At 48.2% G+C, this 17,489-nt stretch overlaps 1 protein-coding gene across 1 annotated transcript in view; it reads left to right on the forward strand.

Annotated features, from left to right (window-relative positions):
- FAM107A (family with sequence similarity 107 member A) overlaps window positions 1–12,074 on the forward strand; it is a 28,462-nt gene extending 16,388 nt beyond the window's left edge. The window contains exons 4-6 of the mRNA XM_050904866.1: window positions 6,678–6,852; window positions 10,649–10,805; window positions 11,967–12,074. Coding sequence (XP_050760823.1) covers window positions 6,678–6,852; window positions 10,649–10,805; window positions 11,967–12,074 — 440 coding nt within the window. The remainder of the gene's footprint in view (window positions 1–6,677; window positions 6,853–10,648; window positions 10,806–11,966) is intronic.
- The last annotated feature ends 5,415 nt before the right edge of the window (window positions 12,075–17,489 follow it).

Below are 17,489 nucleotides of genomic sequence, written 5' to 3' on the forward strand. Positions count from 1 at the left end.
TCAGCTGCGTAACAGCGACACATGGATTAGTCGGGGCGTTAAGGCGCATTTTGTGGGCTCGGCTGCGGGGAGTCACCCCCCAAAAGGCTTCCAGGCACTGCGAGCCTCCCTGTCAAGCAGCACCCACATCTGACCCACTAAAGCTGGCACCTGGGTGCCTCGCTCTGCCCTGAACCTACCGACCATGCAGAAAGTGGCTTCCAAAAGCAAGTGCCCGGCTTTGAGGTCAAACCACTTGTCCTCCCAGCAGCAGATCCTCCGCAACGTGGTTGCACACCTGAAAGCTGCTCTCACCACACAAAGCTTTGGCGCTCACAGAGACCAACACGCAATTGTTTCCCTGCCCCATGATGCCAACCCCAGCTATTCTGTGTTTCTAAAATACAATTAATTAACGTTAGGAAAATCATGCAAATTAGAAAATGCCATCAATTCAAGAATCCAAATTGAAAGACAAAATTTCAGCTTCATTCTTTGTAGGACTTAACATACAGCATGACCTTCTCTGCCATTACACTCTCATGGGAAAAGCTGTAGGGCCAAACTCCAGCTCCACTTCAGACAGTGGAAACGCATTGACTGAAAGTTCATGCTCTAAAATGAAAAAAAAATGTTAACTTCTGGTTAACAGGTAGAAGTGTGTGTGTACCAGTGCTTAAAAGGAACTGAGGCTACTTTAAAGATCCCATGCACCTCCACCTGCACGTGCAAATGCTTGCAGGGTGTGAGAACAGGCTCTCTCCTCTCAGCCTTCCCAAGGAGGAGGAGTGTGAGTGATGGTACCCTCATCCTGGGGAAAGGAGGGCTCCCCGGGGAGCGGATGCCATCGGGGGCCATAGCCCAGAAAACGGAAGGTTCCCCCCATGATTGCAGTTAAATGTGTCAGTAACTCACATTATTTCCCAGGCTCAGGTTACCTGTGTAAATAGATTTAAACTAGCTCTGCTGACCCGTATTGAGTGTGTTGGTTTTGCAGTCGCCTTACTTGCAGGACGTGTATGACCAGGTTCTTTCAGCAGCCCTTCATTAATCTGTCAGTTCTTTAAAAAAGACGTGTTCATGAATAAATCCCAGGCATCCAGAAAACCAGAGGTTCTTCTCTGTAGCCACAGTTTTAAGTGATCATTTCTGCCCAGGAAACGGTCCCTTAGGTCAGTGGTTTTACAAACCCAGATCCAGGGCTCTGACCCTGGGCATCCTGAGGTTTTTGCCCAGTCTCATCCCTTCTACCAAGTAACAGGGTTTCACAGAATTACAAATAGCAATATCCTCTGAGCTTGGATCCCATTCCCAGAATAATGCCTTCTGCCTGTTTTTACGTGGATGGCATTTCACAGAGGCCCATTCTCTGCCCAGAAAGGGATGCCCATACAATATTTTTAACAAGAGCAGTTTGGTCATCATCTGCCCCTATTGACAAACCTCTCCTGAGATGCTCTAGTTGGAAAATCAGTTCTCAAATGACACAGACAGCAGAAATAAAAGACTGCGAACTACGTTTGCTTTATAGATTGCAGCTAAAGCTAAACACTGACCTGTGCAGAAGACAAGCATCGACAGCTTTGTGAGTTAAGGATGCTGAGAATCAACAGGGCAGCATTGCACGGGGCAGGGCACGCTGCAGAGCGGGGCTGCCTACGGCGCTGAAGGAAGAGAAATTCGGTTTGCAGGTGGTGTGGAAAAGGGCCGAGGGATGCGCAGGGGAAGGGCGAGCGGGTTGCAGAGGGGCAGAACATCGAGGAGAGCTTGGCAAAACAGAAGTCAAGGAGGGGGGAGGCATTTCACATGAAAACATGCAAAAAGCAGCTGGTGTCCTGCTGCACCCTCCATTCTGCTATACAATCGCAAGTTGAGAGGTGCTGGGTAGGAGCCCAGACCTCCACCCTACAGCTTTCTAAACCCAACTGCTATGGATTAATTTTCTTTTCAGTCTCTTTTGTTTTTCCCCTTGTGAAGAACAGCTGGAGCCATGCAGGCAGCCATAAGCAGAGCTGCACCCCTCGGGTTACCTGCCCTTTCCAGTGCCGTTAATCCCCTTAACATTCCTGGGGATTATTTCCATCCCGACAGGACGGTGAAGCAGGCTGCCAGCAGCAGCGCAGGGAGCAGCACGCGGCACGCAGTCCCAACACAAAGGGGCTCACAGGGCAACCCACCACAGACAGACAAGTCGCTTAATCCTAAATAAACACTCTGTGAAGGGCATCTCCTCTGAGTGAGGGAAAACCAAAAAGCAGCAGCAGCAGCAAAGGGAAGCGTAGCTCAGCTCTGGCCCCGGCCAAGCCCCTGTGTCCAATGCCCGTCCCTGGGCATGAGCCAGTCCTCCTCTTCCTCCTCCTCCTCCTCTCCAGGAGCAGGCTAAAACCTTTCTCCTTACCCTGGGCTGCACAAAAGCCACTCAGCACCCCAAGCAGCACACCACATTTTACACTCCTAGTAGGGTATATTTAATGTATTATTTGCAAAATTCAGGTTTTCAAAGGCATTTAATGTTGCACCAAAACTGCCTGATATCCTGTTCCCCAAAAGACTGGGCCTGAGCATAATCAGAAGTGGAAACAATTTGCCCCAGGATTGCAGACTGATGGTTTTATTGCAAGTCTCCCAGGAATTGGGGGATTTATAAGCATTTCCAGGCAGCCTGAGCAGGAATTTGGGCTTTGCTTGAGGTCAGAACAGACCAAGATATTAAAATGTCATTTTTCTCTTCCAGCCAGTCCCTCACTCTGGGGCAGGAGGGTGGTTGGTCTCTGGGCCATCCCAAAGATGCTGCATATTCCCTGTGGGGTCTCCCGGAAAACTAATCAAGACTGGGAGCTCATTTCACAGCTGCAGTTGGGAGAGGGGATAACGCCATGCGTGAAGTCCAAGTATCTGCCAGTGGCCCTGGCCTCCTCATCCGGGCAGTCTTGCTTTTTACTTACAGAAAAGTCGCTTGGAAACGTACCTTTCCTAGAGAGCCTCAGGCTTCTAGAAATGAGGAAAGGGAAAATATTTAAAAGCAAGCAAAAGACTGAGTATGTCGAAGCAAACACAGCTACTTTTTATAAGCAACACTCCAAAGCAGATGTATTTAAAAGGTCACGCTGTCTTTCTGAGTACAGCAGAGGGTATTAAAATGCACATGTATTTTTTTGTTTATATCTTGCCAAGAACAATATAAAAATGTCTAACACCTTTTGCTGATTTATGATGGTGGCCAAGGAGGTGCCAGAGCAGAGCCTTGTTCATTGATCTATGGCTGAATCATGCAAAAACAGACATCCTGCTGTAAATCCACTGCAGAGACCTGGCTTGATTTATACCTCCAGCACTATAAATAATGACAAAAAGCAGCCTGATAGCAGTCTGTCTCCCCTTACACGGACGTGAATTACATCAGGTCTTGAAGATGATAGATCTACTCCACGAGAAACATTTTGCACTGGGTCCCTATCTGCCAATCTGCAGGAGAAAGGATGCCCCGTCCTTACTCCCAGCATAACCCCAAGCTGTGTTTCAGGCGCACCAATATTTTTATATTCTCATTTTTCTTTTTCTGCTCAATGCAAATGAAGACATTCCTTGAATTGTTCCAGATTAAGGTCTTCTGAAGGTTTAAAGTGCTATTCTTGTAGTGAGGTTCAAGGCTCCTTCCAGTCCCCGTCAGGGACAAGGTCAGGGCTTTGACTTTGTCCCTGGGAGCAGCAGTACGGACACCCACTGGAAGCCAAGCCCTCGAGGTCGGTGTCTGCACACCCCTAGGCACATCTAGTGCAGTGAAAACCAAGCTCAGAGCTACCTGCTGTGTCCTGGCCCGCACAGTATTGTTCAGGCAAATTGCACTCATTGTGAGGACTTTTGCATGCTGATTTAACAGCCGTCTGGCCAGAAATGCTTCCAATCGGTTTCAATTCCTCCCACTCCTTCCTTCCCAGTATTTTCTTCATTTCTACTAGTTTCAGGGAAAAGTTCCCCATCTGCCTTCAGTAAATAGGTTGATAAATTGCTGCTGCTTTGCAAGCCTCAGCCATGCAACGTTAGATTACTGCAGTCTGGAAATAACCACATTAGCCGATTCAAAACCTCCAGGCTGGCCGCAGTGCTCCCCCAAAATGCTGCATAAGCAAGAGGGTCCCCCAAGGCGGGGGGGGGCCTGTCCCTGATCGTCCTGGGTGTCTGGGGGGTGGAAACACCACAAGACCAAACTGAAGGGCTGGATGACACCATGCAATAGCATTGTACACTGCTGAGCGTTAGCCCTATGTGGATGTGGGGCCAGCCTGCCCCAAGTGAATCTCCTGGGATCTGGGTCTTGGAGGTAGGGAAGAAGGGACTCCCACTCCTGAGTTGCAAAGGAGACCCATATGTCATGGAGGCAGGGGTAAAACAGTACTTTATCAGTAACAGAGCTGCACGAGTGCCCCAAGAGCTAGTACAGCTTAGCAGCAGGGCCCGAGAGCTACTTGGTACAGAAAAAAACCACCAAAGTCACTAGAGTTACAGCCATTTACAGCATCCAGGTTGGTCCTTCAGGCTTGGTTGGCCGCGTAATCCTTCCACGCTCGCTGCTCGCTGCATTATCCCCTAGCAGAGCACAACAGGCGGATTTAAGATGGACAAATCCAAGATCGATACGCCCCAGCCCTTCTCCTGCTGTGCAGCAGGATTTGGTACCCAGCACACAAGCAAGTGCGGGCATCTCTGTCACTGGAGGCAGCTCTGGTCTAAACAACAACACAGGAACAGTGGGAAAAGAGCAACAGGACGACACAGTGACACTGAGGCTAGTCTGTTAGTATAGCTGTCCAAAAATGGTGTTTCCATTAAAAACACCTGGCATTTTATTTAAGTTACTCCATGGAGAGACTTTTTTGTTTGAAGACTGAAGCCATTGCTTTGCCATTTGAAATGGGAGCTCATCCATTTCGTTCATGCCAAAACAAACATTTGCTTTTGTACCTTCCTTCCTTGTCTTTTGTCTGCCTCCTCTGCTGTGAAAAAAGACCAAAAAAGGGAAGAAGCAGAAGAAGAAAAAAACCAAAGCAATTTTACCCCAGTGAAAACCTGACATGTTTCCTTATTGTTCAAAACCTGGCTTTCACCTAACAAAAATTAGCCATGAAATTGTGCTGCCTTAACCCTTGGCTGTTCTTCAGTCCCTGCATCCCTCTGGAAGGCAACGCTGAGCTCCCAGTTTCAGCCTGTGGAGTCCAGCCCCACAGGGATTTGAGTCAGCCTGGCACTTGCCATCAAACATCAAACCACGCCACCTTCCCCTCTGCCAGCAGTGATGTATGATCCTAGAGGAAAATAATTTGATACAAGAAATCAGTGGTTCCAGCTTCCAAGCACCCTTTAAATATGTACCAAACTATTCACCCCAATTACACTCATGTAATGGGCTCTGATTTGTTTTTCTTTGTTCCCAAAGCAGTAGGGCACTGGCCACATTAACATTCAATGAGAAGTTGTTTGATATTGAATCATTTCTTCAGCAGTATTATTCCTTACACAATTCTGTTTGATTGCAATCCACTTCACATTTGATAAGTACTTACTGACTATGAAAGAATTACCTAGCCTGCTTTCTCTTGCCTTTTTTTATTGATTTCTCTTTTAAAAGAGTTTTATTCCTTTTATACATGAGATTGCAATAAGAAAGAGGCAACATTACTGAACAACTGTTTTCCTTGCTGCTCCACCAACCCATATAACTTCACACTAGGTGCCCCGAAATACTGTAATAACGAGACACTTACAGACATGGAGCTGCCTACACCCTTGTCCTGGGACTTTTTGTTCTTACTGGTAAACTTCCAAATTGTTCAAGTGAATAGTCAGGAATAAATTGCTCTTTCTGAGCCCCTGATTAGACCGTACACTGAATAATTGTAGGCAGCCCTACTGTGCTCTGCATTTAAAGACACAGCCCACCGCATGCAGTTTACCCTCTAACTTGTGCTTTGCACTCACTTTGTATAGGGTTTTTTGTAAAGGAGAAATGTAGAGCACTTGGAAAATACCAACAGTGAACATGCCCTGCGGTTTGCCTGAAATCCAAGCTGCCATCACTTCCAAAACAGTGGGCTCTTGTTCTTAGATCCAGAACATACAAATTATTACAGCACGATCACATACTGCATGGGCAAATTATGCTTTTCTTGGCCTTGGGCTCGATCCTGATTATAAGGCCAGCAGGATATCAGCAAAATCTTTCCTTGACAAGGGGTTTCAGATACAGCAGCACTTCCGCAAGCCCATGGTTCAGAAGCCCCTCGAATCCCACAGCATCCCCTTGCGCTAAGGGACCAACGGCCTCGGCCAGGATGACCAAAGCAGCAGCTCAGCACAGTCCACACCCATGGCTGTTTCCAGTTTTAGTTAGACCTATCTTGCATTAATTAATCCTTGTCCCTAAATGCTGCGGCCACTGAAGTGAGTGGCTGGCAAGTAATTTAAGTGATCTAATTAATATGTGTCTCATCAATAACGCAAAGGCAATATTTTTTAAAACCTCTAAAAAACCCGCACCAGCACATGGAGGCACGTGCACACAGACCCTGACACGGGTGTCGAGCAGCCAAGGCAGGCACCATCTCTTCTCCTCTGTCTTGCCCAGGGGAGGAGAGCCCCAGCAGGTTCCCACACCGCAGCGGGGTGAGACTTCACATGCAAACACCTCTCTTCTCTTCCAGCATCGATGTACACTGAAATACAGCGGGAGCAACCAGGCAGTGGGAATATCCTGACTCACCCAGACTACATAGATGGAAACCCAGACCTCATCAAACCTAAAAAGCTCCTAAATCCTGTAAAAGCCTCAAAGAGCCACCAAGAGCTGCACAGAGAACTGCTGATGAACCACAAAAGGTAAGAGGAGGTCGCAGCCTGCCGCTGGAGTGGTCTGAGAGGTGCTGAGCCGTCGGAGCTCAGCAGCCGAGGCACAAGTGCCAGCGACAGCCTGCGAGTTGGAAGGGCACGACAAATCCCTTCACTTGCAAACGAACACAGCGTAAAACTTGCTGTAGCCCTTTCCTCTTTTCTCTGACGTGATAGTTCCTTTTAAAACAAAAGCAGAACGAAAAGCCCCCTGCTCTGCCATCCTGAAGCATCGGCTAGCACTTTTCGGAGCTGCTTGCTATTTCCACCCACCTTGAGCCACAAGCACCAGAAGATGCAAGGCATCCCTACAGCCCCTTTCTCGGTGTCCCACGCATGTTTTCTCCCTGGTCCTGGTTTTTCTGTCTCCATCACTGACTTGCCAAGTCCCCAGCAATGTACAGCATTCCTGTGTGCTTTAAGGTCAACCCAGAGGCAGTAAGAGGTGCTGGATGGAGCCATTGAAAGCTGGGAGAGCACCAGGGTGAGATCATCTGTACAAGGAGAAGGCTAATCACTGTCTCCCTAAAAATCAAATGGGTAAAGATAGGCTAGAATTCACATTCCTGACTTCCTACTCCATCACCCCAATTTAACTCTTTGGGGGTACAGATACAACATCAAGAAAATGACACCAGTGACTGAGAACCTATAACCACATCATTCCTTTGCGGCAACTGTCTGAACATCAGTGCAATAAAAGCATATTCAGATCAGAGGCTTTTAGCACAGCAAGAAATCTGCTGGCTTTATATTGACATTTTCTGAACATCCTGAAATATTCTGACACAATAGCACTTTAGCCATCTAATTAAAAGGAGCACAGCCTCTGTTCAAAAGGACTACAGTCATCACAAGAACCAGACACATATATTAATTCAGCAAACAATCAAGCCTGCCAGTGGGGTGCATTAATCAATACTGGCACTGGCTGGGCTTGGGTTTGATTTGATTTTCCCAGAATCAGAAGAATTACAAGGACCATACCCAGGCCATTCTCCAGCATCAAGGCAGAGGTAACAAAACCAGCCATATATTTTGAAAACTCTCTGGCTTGAGAGTGACCATATCCTGCCTAGTGATACTGCTCAGTTTAAAGGCTCACCCACCAGCATTGGCTTTGATCTCGCAGAACATTATTCCAGTCTAACCATGAGGGAACAAAGAATCAAGAAATCTCTGCAACGGAGGTAGCAGAGATGAACGGCAGTAGACGGGGTACAGACCCCACGGCATCAGACTGAGCTGAACTTCAAACTGGCAAACAGAAAGTACGTCATCGCTTTGTATTCTAGTTCTGTGCCTGCCACCATGTTACATCCACATGTGCCATCAGATACTGGCAGGAGGCAGCTCCACTGCAGCCATCCTGACCCCTCTCCTTATCGCCCTGTACGTCTCAGGCATCAGTTTAAACCTGCTTTGGCTCTGGCTTCCCAAATATTTTTCAGCAAATATGTGAAACAAACCCTACTGCAAACAATAATCCATCATTGCTGGTTTCTTGTCACTCTTGAATCCACCAGTTTTGCTTCCTGCTACATGTTACTATAGAGGGAGAGAGGGGAGAAGGGGAGAGAGAAGGACCTACAACTTGCTCCTGTTTCTGGTTTGCTGTTGGTTTTTCCCTGTAAGCAGCAGGGAGAAGCAACTTAAATCAGCAGCTTGTGCAACAAAACCCTTATCTTAGTCAACACCTCTGGGTACTAACAACACAGGCTGATTAAATCAAGGAGTAGTAACAAATCCACAGGCAACATTGCAAGCTGTGTCTCCAGCAAGCCAAGGCAGGTTTGCCTTCTCTCAAGCCTTGGGAAAAGCATTTCTGCAGCATCCAAGTTCTTCCTGCCTTGAAAAACCATCAGGAAAGCTCTGGGGCCAATGCTACGGCTACCTTCACTGATGTTGCCATGAACTTTGTCCTGTCACAAAGCAAAAAAAGAAATTACAATAGGAAGCATCATTAAACGTGGCACTGGAAGGATACAAGCAGTGGTCCCCAGCCATGTTGTGACAGCGCAGAGGTTTGCTGCATCTGGAGAGCGTTTCCCTCTCCTGCCTGCCAGTTCGGTTTCTCATGATGTGAGACACCACCTCAGCGCCTGCCACCTTGCCAAGAAAGCTCCGTAGTCCACAGGGTTTGACGTCCCTGCTTTCAAACAACCTTAGCAGAAACCAGCCAGCCTTTGGTCAACAGAAACCTCTCTGTGCTAAGGAGGAGCTTTGTGTTAATAGCGCACCCTGACCCGCCGTGCTGTGGGCAAGCCCTTAGCACAGACATGGGGAGGTCCCCTCCTCACCTCAAAACAGACCTTCACCCACAGGAACACCAAACACCCCACATTTTACAATGGGACTTGTAAATACTCTCAGCCCATTGATTTAAACGAGTGTTAAACCCAGCCCACGAAAGTGGTCAGGCCCCAGTCCTTCCCCATGTGTGACAGCTACGAGGTCTCCAACTCCTTCTCCTCAAAAATACAACTTCAGTCAACTACTTCGAGTCCTGTATTTTCTTGCAAGATTACTTACATTCCAGCTGCTATTGAAGAAGATAGCCTGCATAAATGCGGCCTTGACCACTTCTTAATAATCTGTTCTTCAGTGACACAGAACTCTGTGCAGTTGCAATACAGTCTCCCCTGAGCTCAGCAAATGTTCGACTTCCCAGCAGCTTCAGGTTTTGCCTCTTTCTGGCTCGGGCTCAGTGGGGCAAAGAGTCACCACATTTAGTGATTTAAGCCAGGAAGCTGATGGATTTTACGAAGGCAGATTCCTTTTGGCAGGGAGGAGATGAGTTGGTCCAACCACTATCCTGGAAGGGCAGGACCCGTCCCACGACCATGCAGGAGCACATCTGGACTTGTTCCACATTCACCCATAGCCCTACACATCCATAACTACTCCCATGCTTCCAGGGGGGCAGAAGCTGGTGGGAAGGTGGCCGGGGTCAGCTGCAGGAGGTAAATCTTAGTGTCTAAATTCAGGCATGGCAATATTCAAAGTGTTAGGTTTCTGAAATTTGTTTGGAGAACTTCTTTCATCTCTTTACCATGTATTTATGCCTTGCCTGCATGTCCTTGCTATGTCTCCTTTCCTGTGATCCCACCCCTTACAGAACAGGGCTTGGAGCAGCCCTGCTTCATCTGAGATGCTTCGGGTGGCTGAAGGGGAGCCAGGCGCCTGTGCCATCGGCGAACGCTCTGGCTTCCAGGAGAAAAGGACATTTCATTTTGGCCTCTTGACCCAAACTCTCCATCTCAACAGGGGGATCGCTAGCCCTCAGCTCTGAAGCAAAGCTGGGATGCAACGGGGAGGAAAGGAACTGCCAGGACAATTATTGCAGATCAATGACTACCCCTGCTGGTGGAAAAAAAATCGTCATTATTTAAAATGTCCTCAACGCAGCTGAATCCGTCACTGACATAATTAAAACTAGTAACAGCAGGAGCCAACGGAAGGTCCCACTTCCACACCCGACCCAGAAAGCTGTAGCACCTCAATGTAATGGGATTAGCAAAACTTCCAGCACCACACACCCTAAACACGGACAGCAAACGCTGTGCCCACCTGAGGCAGGGAGCCCAAGGCACCGTCCCAGCAGTAAGGTGCTCCCAGTAACACTCAAAGCCTTGTGGATGGATTTCTGGACTAGGACTGGTCTGTGGACCAGGTCTCCCATGTTTCCACTTAGGACTGAGAAGAGTTTTGAGGTCGCCGGGCTGGCAGTGGCTACACCCCAGGGTGCAGGCGCTCTGGCCCTGATTTATCTGCTTTTTATCCACAGAGGTTTGGGCATGGAGAGCAAGCCAGAGCTGCAGCGGGTGCTCGAGCACCGACGGCGAAACCAGCTCATCAGACAGAAGAAGGAAGAGGAAGAGGCAAAGAAATTGCAGTCTCCTTTTGAAAAAGGGCTATTGAAGAGGCACCAGAGGCTGGATCAGGTAGAACTGAGTTTTCAGCCGTCCCTGGGTTATCCTAACCACCCCACATGAGGCACAGACCACAGGGGAGATGGGTGGGCTGAGGCTCAACCCAAGGTATAGCGTTGCTATCCCTCCATAAAACGGGAGCCACGGTACATCCTTTGCTGCTGCCCCATGCAGCTGCAGCACCCTCATCCTCACAGTGGGATCCACCGTGTTTGTACCACCTCACCCAGGACCCCCGCCACGCACAACTGGCCCTAGGTCTCCTCCGGGTTCCACGTGTTGTCCTTGGGGTGTGCTTTCCAGTTGAAAGCACCCCAAATAGCATGGGGGCTGTTGCAGCACCCACCACAGGGGTGCTCAGGACCCTGGTGTGGGGGGCGAGGCTGCGGAAGTGCTGGAAGGTGCAAACCCTGCTGCAATCACACCCAAGTTGCTTTTGGGAGCAGTTCCTGGCATGTACCCTGGCCAAAAATATGCCTGCGGAGAGCAATATTCAGTGTGGGTGCTTGTCAGCAGCACAGCCATGCCCCGGGTGCTCTGCGCCTGCCCTCTTACCCAAACCAGTGCAAGCAGCAAGCAGGCTTGGTGCCACTGAAAATAAAGTCATTCCTTGTTCTACTTGCCAATATTTGCACTGCAAATGGATGAAACTAGTTTATTTAATTAATGACACAACAGTTCCCTTGCAATAATATCAGCCAAGCCGAGATCACTTGAAAATCAAAGCCCAGCACTCTCAGAAAAGAACCAGGAATATGAAATAAGGTGGTTTAGGGACAGATTCATAAAGACTTCACATACAAAAGTGAGGCAGTACAACGACTTACCCCCCCTTAGACAATAACCTAATGCTGAGAGCTTTTCCCAGGCTCACAGGCCTCCTTTGCTGGGAAGGATTCAAACCTCCTCCCTCCTCTGTGCCAGGTCTGGAGTGAAGCATTCCCCTGCTTTTCTGTTGGAGATGTTCCTCCCTGGAGGGAAAAAAAAAAAAATTACTGTTTCAGTGGGCCAGAAAAAGAGACTAAGGGTGAACATGGCTCCGGCATAATGGTTTGGAAAAAGAGAGCACCGACATGTGCACTACACACTCATTCAACTTTGGGCAATGTAATGTAGCTAATGCACTTTTGTCCTTTAGTATGCACAGATAATGGTGACTCTTCTTTCTTACAGCTGGAGCAAGAGCAGGAGAAGCAGGAAGACCATGCACCAGAATTCATTAAAGTCAAGGAAAACCTGAGAAGAACATCGACGGTGACTGGGGACGAGAAAGCAGCGTAGCTTCTGCCAAAACTCAACGAGGATCCTACCAAGGCCGGCGCTAACACATACACACTGACATCTCTGTACATGGTGGACATTCACAGCCGCATCGTTGGGGCTACTTACGGTTATTAACACTTGCTCCAGTAGAAGGCACAAAAAAGGTTTTCCCAGCCCAGGAAGGTATCACTGTGGAAAAGGTGCAGTATTCACTGAAGAAGTACTCACACGAGGAGATGCAGAGAGAAATGATGTTATTTTCCCCCCAGATTGTGGGTGCACGCTAACCTCCAGCTAACTCTTGGTTAACCCTTGAGACACAGCGACTGTTTAAGCCAGGGAAGTCTGTGGAGCGATGGTTTGGGGGACACCTGCTTCTTCCTGGAGGCAGGCTTGCCAGGCACGGGGTGACAGGAGAGCAGCTGCAGCTCTGGAGAACCTCCTGGAAACCTGGCGTGGTAACTAAAAGGGACAATCTGCGTATTACTGAGAACAGCCCAGGTGACCGTAATGGCTTTCCCAAGGGTCACTGGTATTGCACCAGTGTGTGTGTCAAGCCTGGCTGAGGCTGTGTGACCCAGCAGCACACCCATACTATTAGAAAAATCAATTTCTGTGTGCCCATACCAATGCAGCACAGGCAGGTGCAACTGTTCTTCACAAGCGCTTTTAAACTGCATTTCAAACCTGTTTGAAAATAGCTATTTAGGCAGTTCCATGCTCAGGCAGAAAATACATTGGGCTATTCCATCAACACCCCAAGTGGGAGGCAAATGCTCTGTGCAGAAAGCAAAGGCTGGGTGTTTTCAGCGTGGGTGTTCATGGAAGCGTGCAGTGACCAGGCAGCAGATCCCTGTGGATGTAGCAGACAGACAAATTGCTTCTTGCCCCTGGACTATTGAGCTTCAGCTGCTCACCCAGCAGCTGGCCATGTGCTACCATAGGGACCCACAAAAAATGCCCTCTGATTGAGAGGTGGTAAGGTGGTAATGTCATACTGGTGTCAGGCCGCTGTCCTGTTAACCACCCTGCACACAGCTGGCATCTGTAGGCACCAGGGACTACTGGGCACGTAAGTACTGATGCAAAACTATTTGTCAGTGCTTCTCATCCCCGCTTCCAGAGGTCAGAGCTGCCTCATTTCAGTTGCCACCTTGCAAATCTAAAAATCTTCTTGCTGCTGGTATAGCAAAGCTGAGATAGATGGTGCATTTGCACCACATACGGACAGAGCCTACCACATTTATGGGGCACCCATGCCCTGAGGTGTCCACATCTAGAGCTAAAATTGCGCTTTCAGGAAGATCTCAGCTTCTTGCTTCTCACATCAGCCCTGATACAAAGCCTAAACAGCATAACTCACCGACTGTCTTTGAACACTGGCTCTTGAATGGCAAGCCTCAATGGACCTAGTCAGCTGGGAAGGTAATACCTGGTTAAACAATATCTACTATCCACATCTTCAGTGGATCCATACATAAATTAAGGGAAACTGGGTGTTTATCATATATTTATTAAAAAGTTACTAATCCATTCCCTGGTCTCCCTAGTCCAGCGGGGTGTTTCATTTTAGAGGGCTGTTGCTCGACCTGGCAGCTTGAGTAAAAGATCTGAGCCACATCACGTGTCAAGAGCAGTGACACAGGTACCGGGCTTCTGCGACAGGTTGGACTATAAAAGCCCTTAGCTCAGTTTCAGTCCGTGAGAGCCCCATCTCACGGCACTGTCTCTGCGGTAGTTTTTAAGCCCCTTGCTCATCATGCTGTTTCTAAACAAGTTTTTATTTCAGAAATCCAGTGCATATGGTCACTATGGGTCAAACAAGATCTGAAAGAATCTATTATATCCTTTCCAACCGTGAAGCTTTTCACATAGGTTATGATTAAAACCATGAGGAAGAAGCAGCATCGACCATTTTTTCAGGGGGAAAAAAAAGCCAAATTTCTCCAAGAAAAAAAAGGTGTTGCTAAGGATGCTTGTACACAGCTGTAAAGAATGCTGTATGATACTCCATAGATAACATCGGTTTAAATAACAAGCCAGAATTACTGTGCTGGAGTTTTGTGAGGGGTTATGGCACAGATTAAGTAACCTTGATCAAAAAGCTCAAAAAAATCCAGCAAATTAATTTGTAATTTTGCCACAGATGGAAATGCTCTCCAGGAGAGGCAATCTGTCGCTCCATATGCACCAGTGAAATCAGTGTTATCAGCTCACTCGGGCTGGGACGGGGGCATTTATGCAAGTCCTTGGGTGGGAGCCATCCGGTAAGGTCTGGGTAAGCTGAGTGCTCAGATCAGCAATGAAAAGGTTGAAAATATTTTGCTGCGGTCTTCTTGAGTGTGCAAATATTATCGGGGGGGGAAATCAAGGTGTCTCCCTTTGATGTGGTGTCCACCAAGCACAAAGTGGGGCTGCACACCAACGCAGACAGTGATTGCTAAGGGGTGTCTGGGTCTTTTTCAGCGGGTGTCCAGAAGGGAAAGGGAGGGCCAGGTCATACTGTCTTAACTCAGGCTGAGCTAATATAGCCACAAGAAATCCTTCCAGCGGTGGAGAGATAGCAGAAAGCCCTCACCCGGCTGCCCACCGGGACCCTGCGGGCTGTGAGCCGGGACACAGCCGCACGTCCGCACACCGACCCACCAAACCGGCCACAAGCAGCCAGCACTGGCAGCTCCGCGGGGCCGGGACAGGCTGTAGCAGCCCCATGGCACACAGCGGGGCACGTGGCGCTTCGTTCCCGGCAAAAGCTGTAGGCTCCAGCCCTCCGTGACGGCACGTGGGAAATGATGGTTTTACTGTTCCAAGCGTTGGCTTAAAAAAATCACAGCATTTTCCAACACAGCTCTTCTCACCCCTGCGAACTGATAACCGCCTCCCCGCCTGGGCTCAGACCCAGAGCCTGTACAACCTTCACCAATGCTCTTGTGCTTCATGGCGCGGCAGCGTGGAGGTGGCACCTGAAACAACATCAGTGTAGGCATCACCAGGAAGATTTTGGGGTATCTTTGTGATTCTTTTTCTTTTAAATGAATTCCTCCCTATACCCCTAAAACACATTCCTGAATAAACGTGGTGTATCCAGAAGACACAGATTATCAGAGTATTGATGGAAGACAATTTTTTGCACTGTGTATGTTGCCTATGTGGTATATAGTCTATATTCTGTGTTGGTGTTTATACATTTATATAAAAATATGTCACGCAACTCTACTTAATTAACTCATACTGTTTAATGTGGACACTTCTGAAGAAATAAACTAAACAATGATTGTATATCTTGCTCTTTCCCACGAGGAACTGAAAAAGTTCCAAGGATGCAAGCAGACAACAGCCAAATAAACTGAACGAACATAAAAATCAGTGAAGTCTGGCAGGAAGTCCTTTGTTAGTTCTGTGTTACATTACTCATCAACGAGCTGTTTTCATCATCCACACCCAATGCTGCATCCATTGCTTATCCCCAGACTTCATCTCAACTTGCTGAAAGTTTAAGGGCACAAAAATTGTGGAATCAGGCTTTGTGCACTGAAACTTCCCATATGTTTGATTTCTAACTGGCCATGGATGCCCACCTGCCTGGCAGGGTAAGACCCACAAAGCCAAGGAAATACGTTGCCCTTAGATTTAATTTAAAAACTCAGTTTTGAACTGAAAGGTAATCCTCACACTAGCGAGCTCACTGCATTATTTTTAAACATTTTTAAAGTGTTTCAGCAGCAACCAAAGGCCACAGACTAAATAGATAAGAAAAAGAGAGGATGCTTCACACATGGAGGTCACACACACCATACTCCCCGAGAGCCAGGACTAAAACTGAATGCAGCAAAACAAATGAAAAGGACTTCTCTGTCTCATTAGCGATATCCTTAATGGCACAGATGCCAACTTCCCACTCAGAACAAGGCAGAGATGGTGCTTGGATGTGTTTCTCTGACACCAGATATCCGCTGGGGTTGCCCCACTGGGAGGTACACGGTGTTCCCGACCCTCCGCACCCTGCGGCTCTGGTGTAGGCAGTCAGCTCATCATTAGGGATGAGGGCTCATTGACTAAACCTGTTCTTCGGGTCAGTCTCTCCCCACCCTGTTGCCGCTTATAATAATAGCTCACTTGTTATCCTCCCATGGTGGGCTGTGTACTTCATTTCCTGGCACAAGCCACACAAAGAGAAATGTCTTCGCTGGAGAGCGTGGCCTTTGGTGAGACAGGGGACTCAGGCAGAGCTTCGTAAAATGCTTTATCAACCTTTCACAGCCCCCAGCCAGCGAGGTTTCAACGGGTATGCCCCAAGACTGCTTACACTAATCACGCACCTCCTTTCACGCTCAGATGCCAAAGGCAGTCGTTCATATCGTGACAGTTCCTCTTCTACAGAAGAGAGTAAGAAACAGTCATTTCTGTTCTTTAAAGATACACTGCCTTTTAGCTATGCACTAACTGCTCCATTGCCTGGATTTTTCTTACTTGCCAGAGTTTTCAATACCAGCTTTGCAATTTATCCAGGTCATGCTGAGATCTCTTCTCCTATGCACTCACTCCTGAAGCGCCCCTAGATAGTTTGCTGCAGTGGAATTTCCTGTCAGGGAACCCTCATATTTTACTGCCTAATTTACTTCTCCTTACTGCCTCAGAAATGGTAAATTCTGGTTTTCTTCCTCAAGCTAGCGGTATCTTCAGACTGGCCCTGGCTGAACACCCCTTCTCAGGAACTCTCCTCTGCCTACCCTAGGTATTTCTCTATATTTAGATCATTTCCCAAAATTATCTAAAACTGCTACAGACTGACCAGTTTTGTGTTGATAAAAGCATCATATGAAACCTGTGAGTCGGACATGATACCGGGGATATCCAGGCTTACGGAAATGGGGAAAAATGCAAAATTACCAGCAACATAATAATTGTGGTGTATTCCAACACACCATGACCAGGTGCTTTTGTGGATTTTGTTGGTTCCCACCACAGCCCGTGAGATCTCTGGGCACCCCACAGGCACGTGGAGCCGAGGTGTACGAGAACGCTGCCGGGTGTGCAGCTCTGGTGGCACTCCAGCTCAGACTTCACTAACGCAGACTGGCAATGACCTACCCAGGCAGCACTCAAGCCTGCCCGAATATAAGCCTGTGTGAACATCAGGTTGCAAACAGGTTCAGGGACAGGCTTCTTCCAACCTGTCACCCCTCGCCCTTCCTTCGGGAGACCCAGACCTGCTAGCTGAATTGCAAACAGCACTCAAGAAGCACAAGGCTGAGCACTTCTGACTCCAGCAGAAGAAAACTGCAGAGCAAATAGAGAAAGCCCATGGATAACTTCAGAAAAATGCTACTGCCTCCCAAGCGCTGACAACCCTGAGTCACCGTAGGATGCGATGCTGTGCAGCGCGGACCAGAATACCAAGCAGCACGTCCATAGGACACCCTATTGCTCTGG

Source organism: Gymnogyps californianus, chromosome 13 (assembly GCF_018139145.2).
Source record: "Gymnogyps californianus isolate 813 chromosome 13, ASM1813914v2, whole genome shotgun sequence".
Taxonomy (NCBI): Eukaryota; Metazoa; Chordata; class Aves; order Accipitriformes; family Cathartidae; genus Gymnogyps; species Gymnogyps californianus.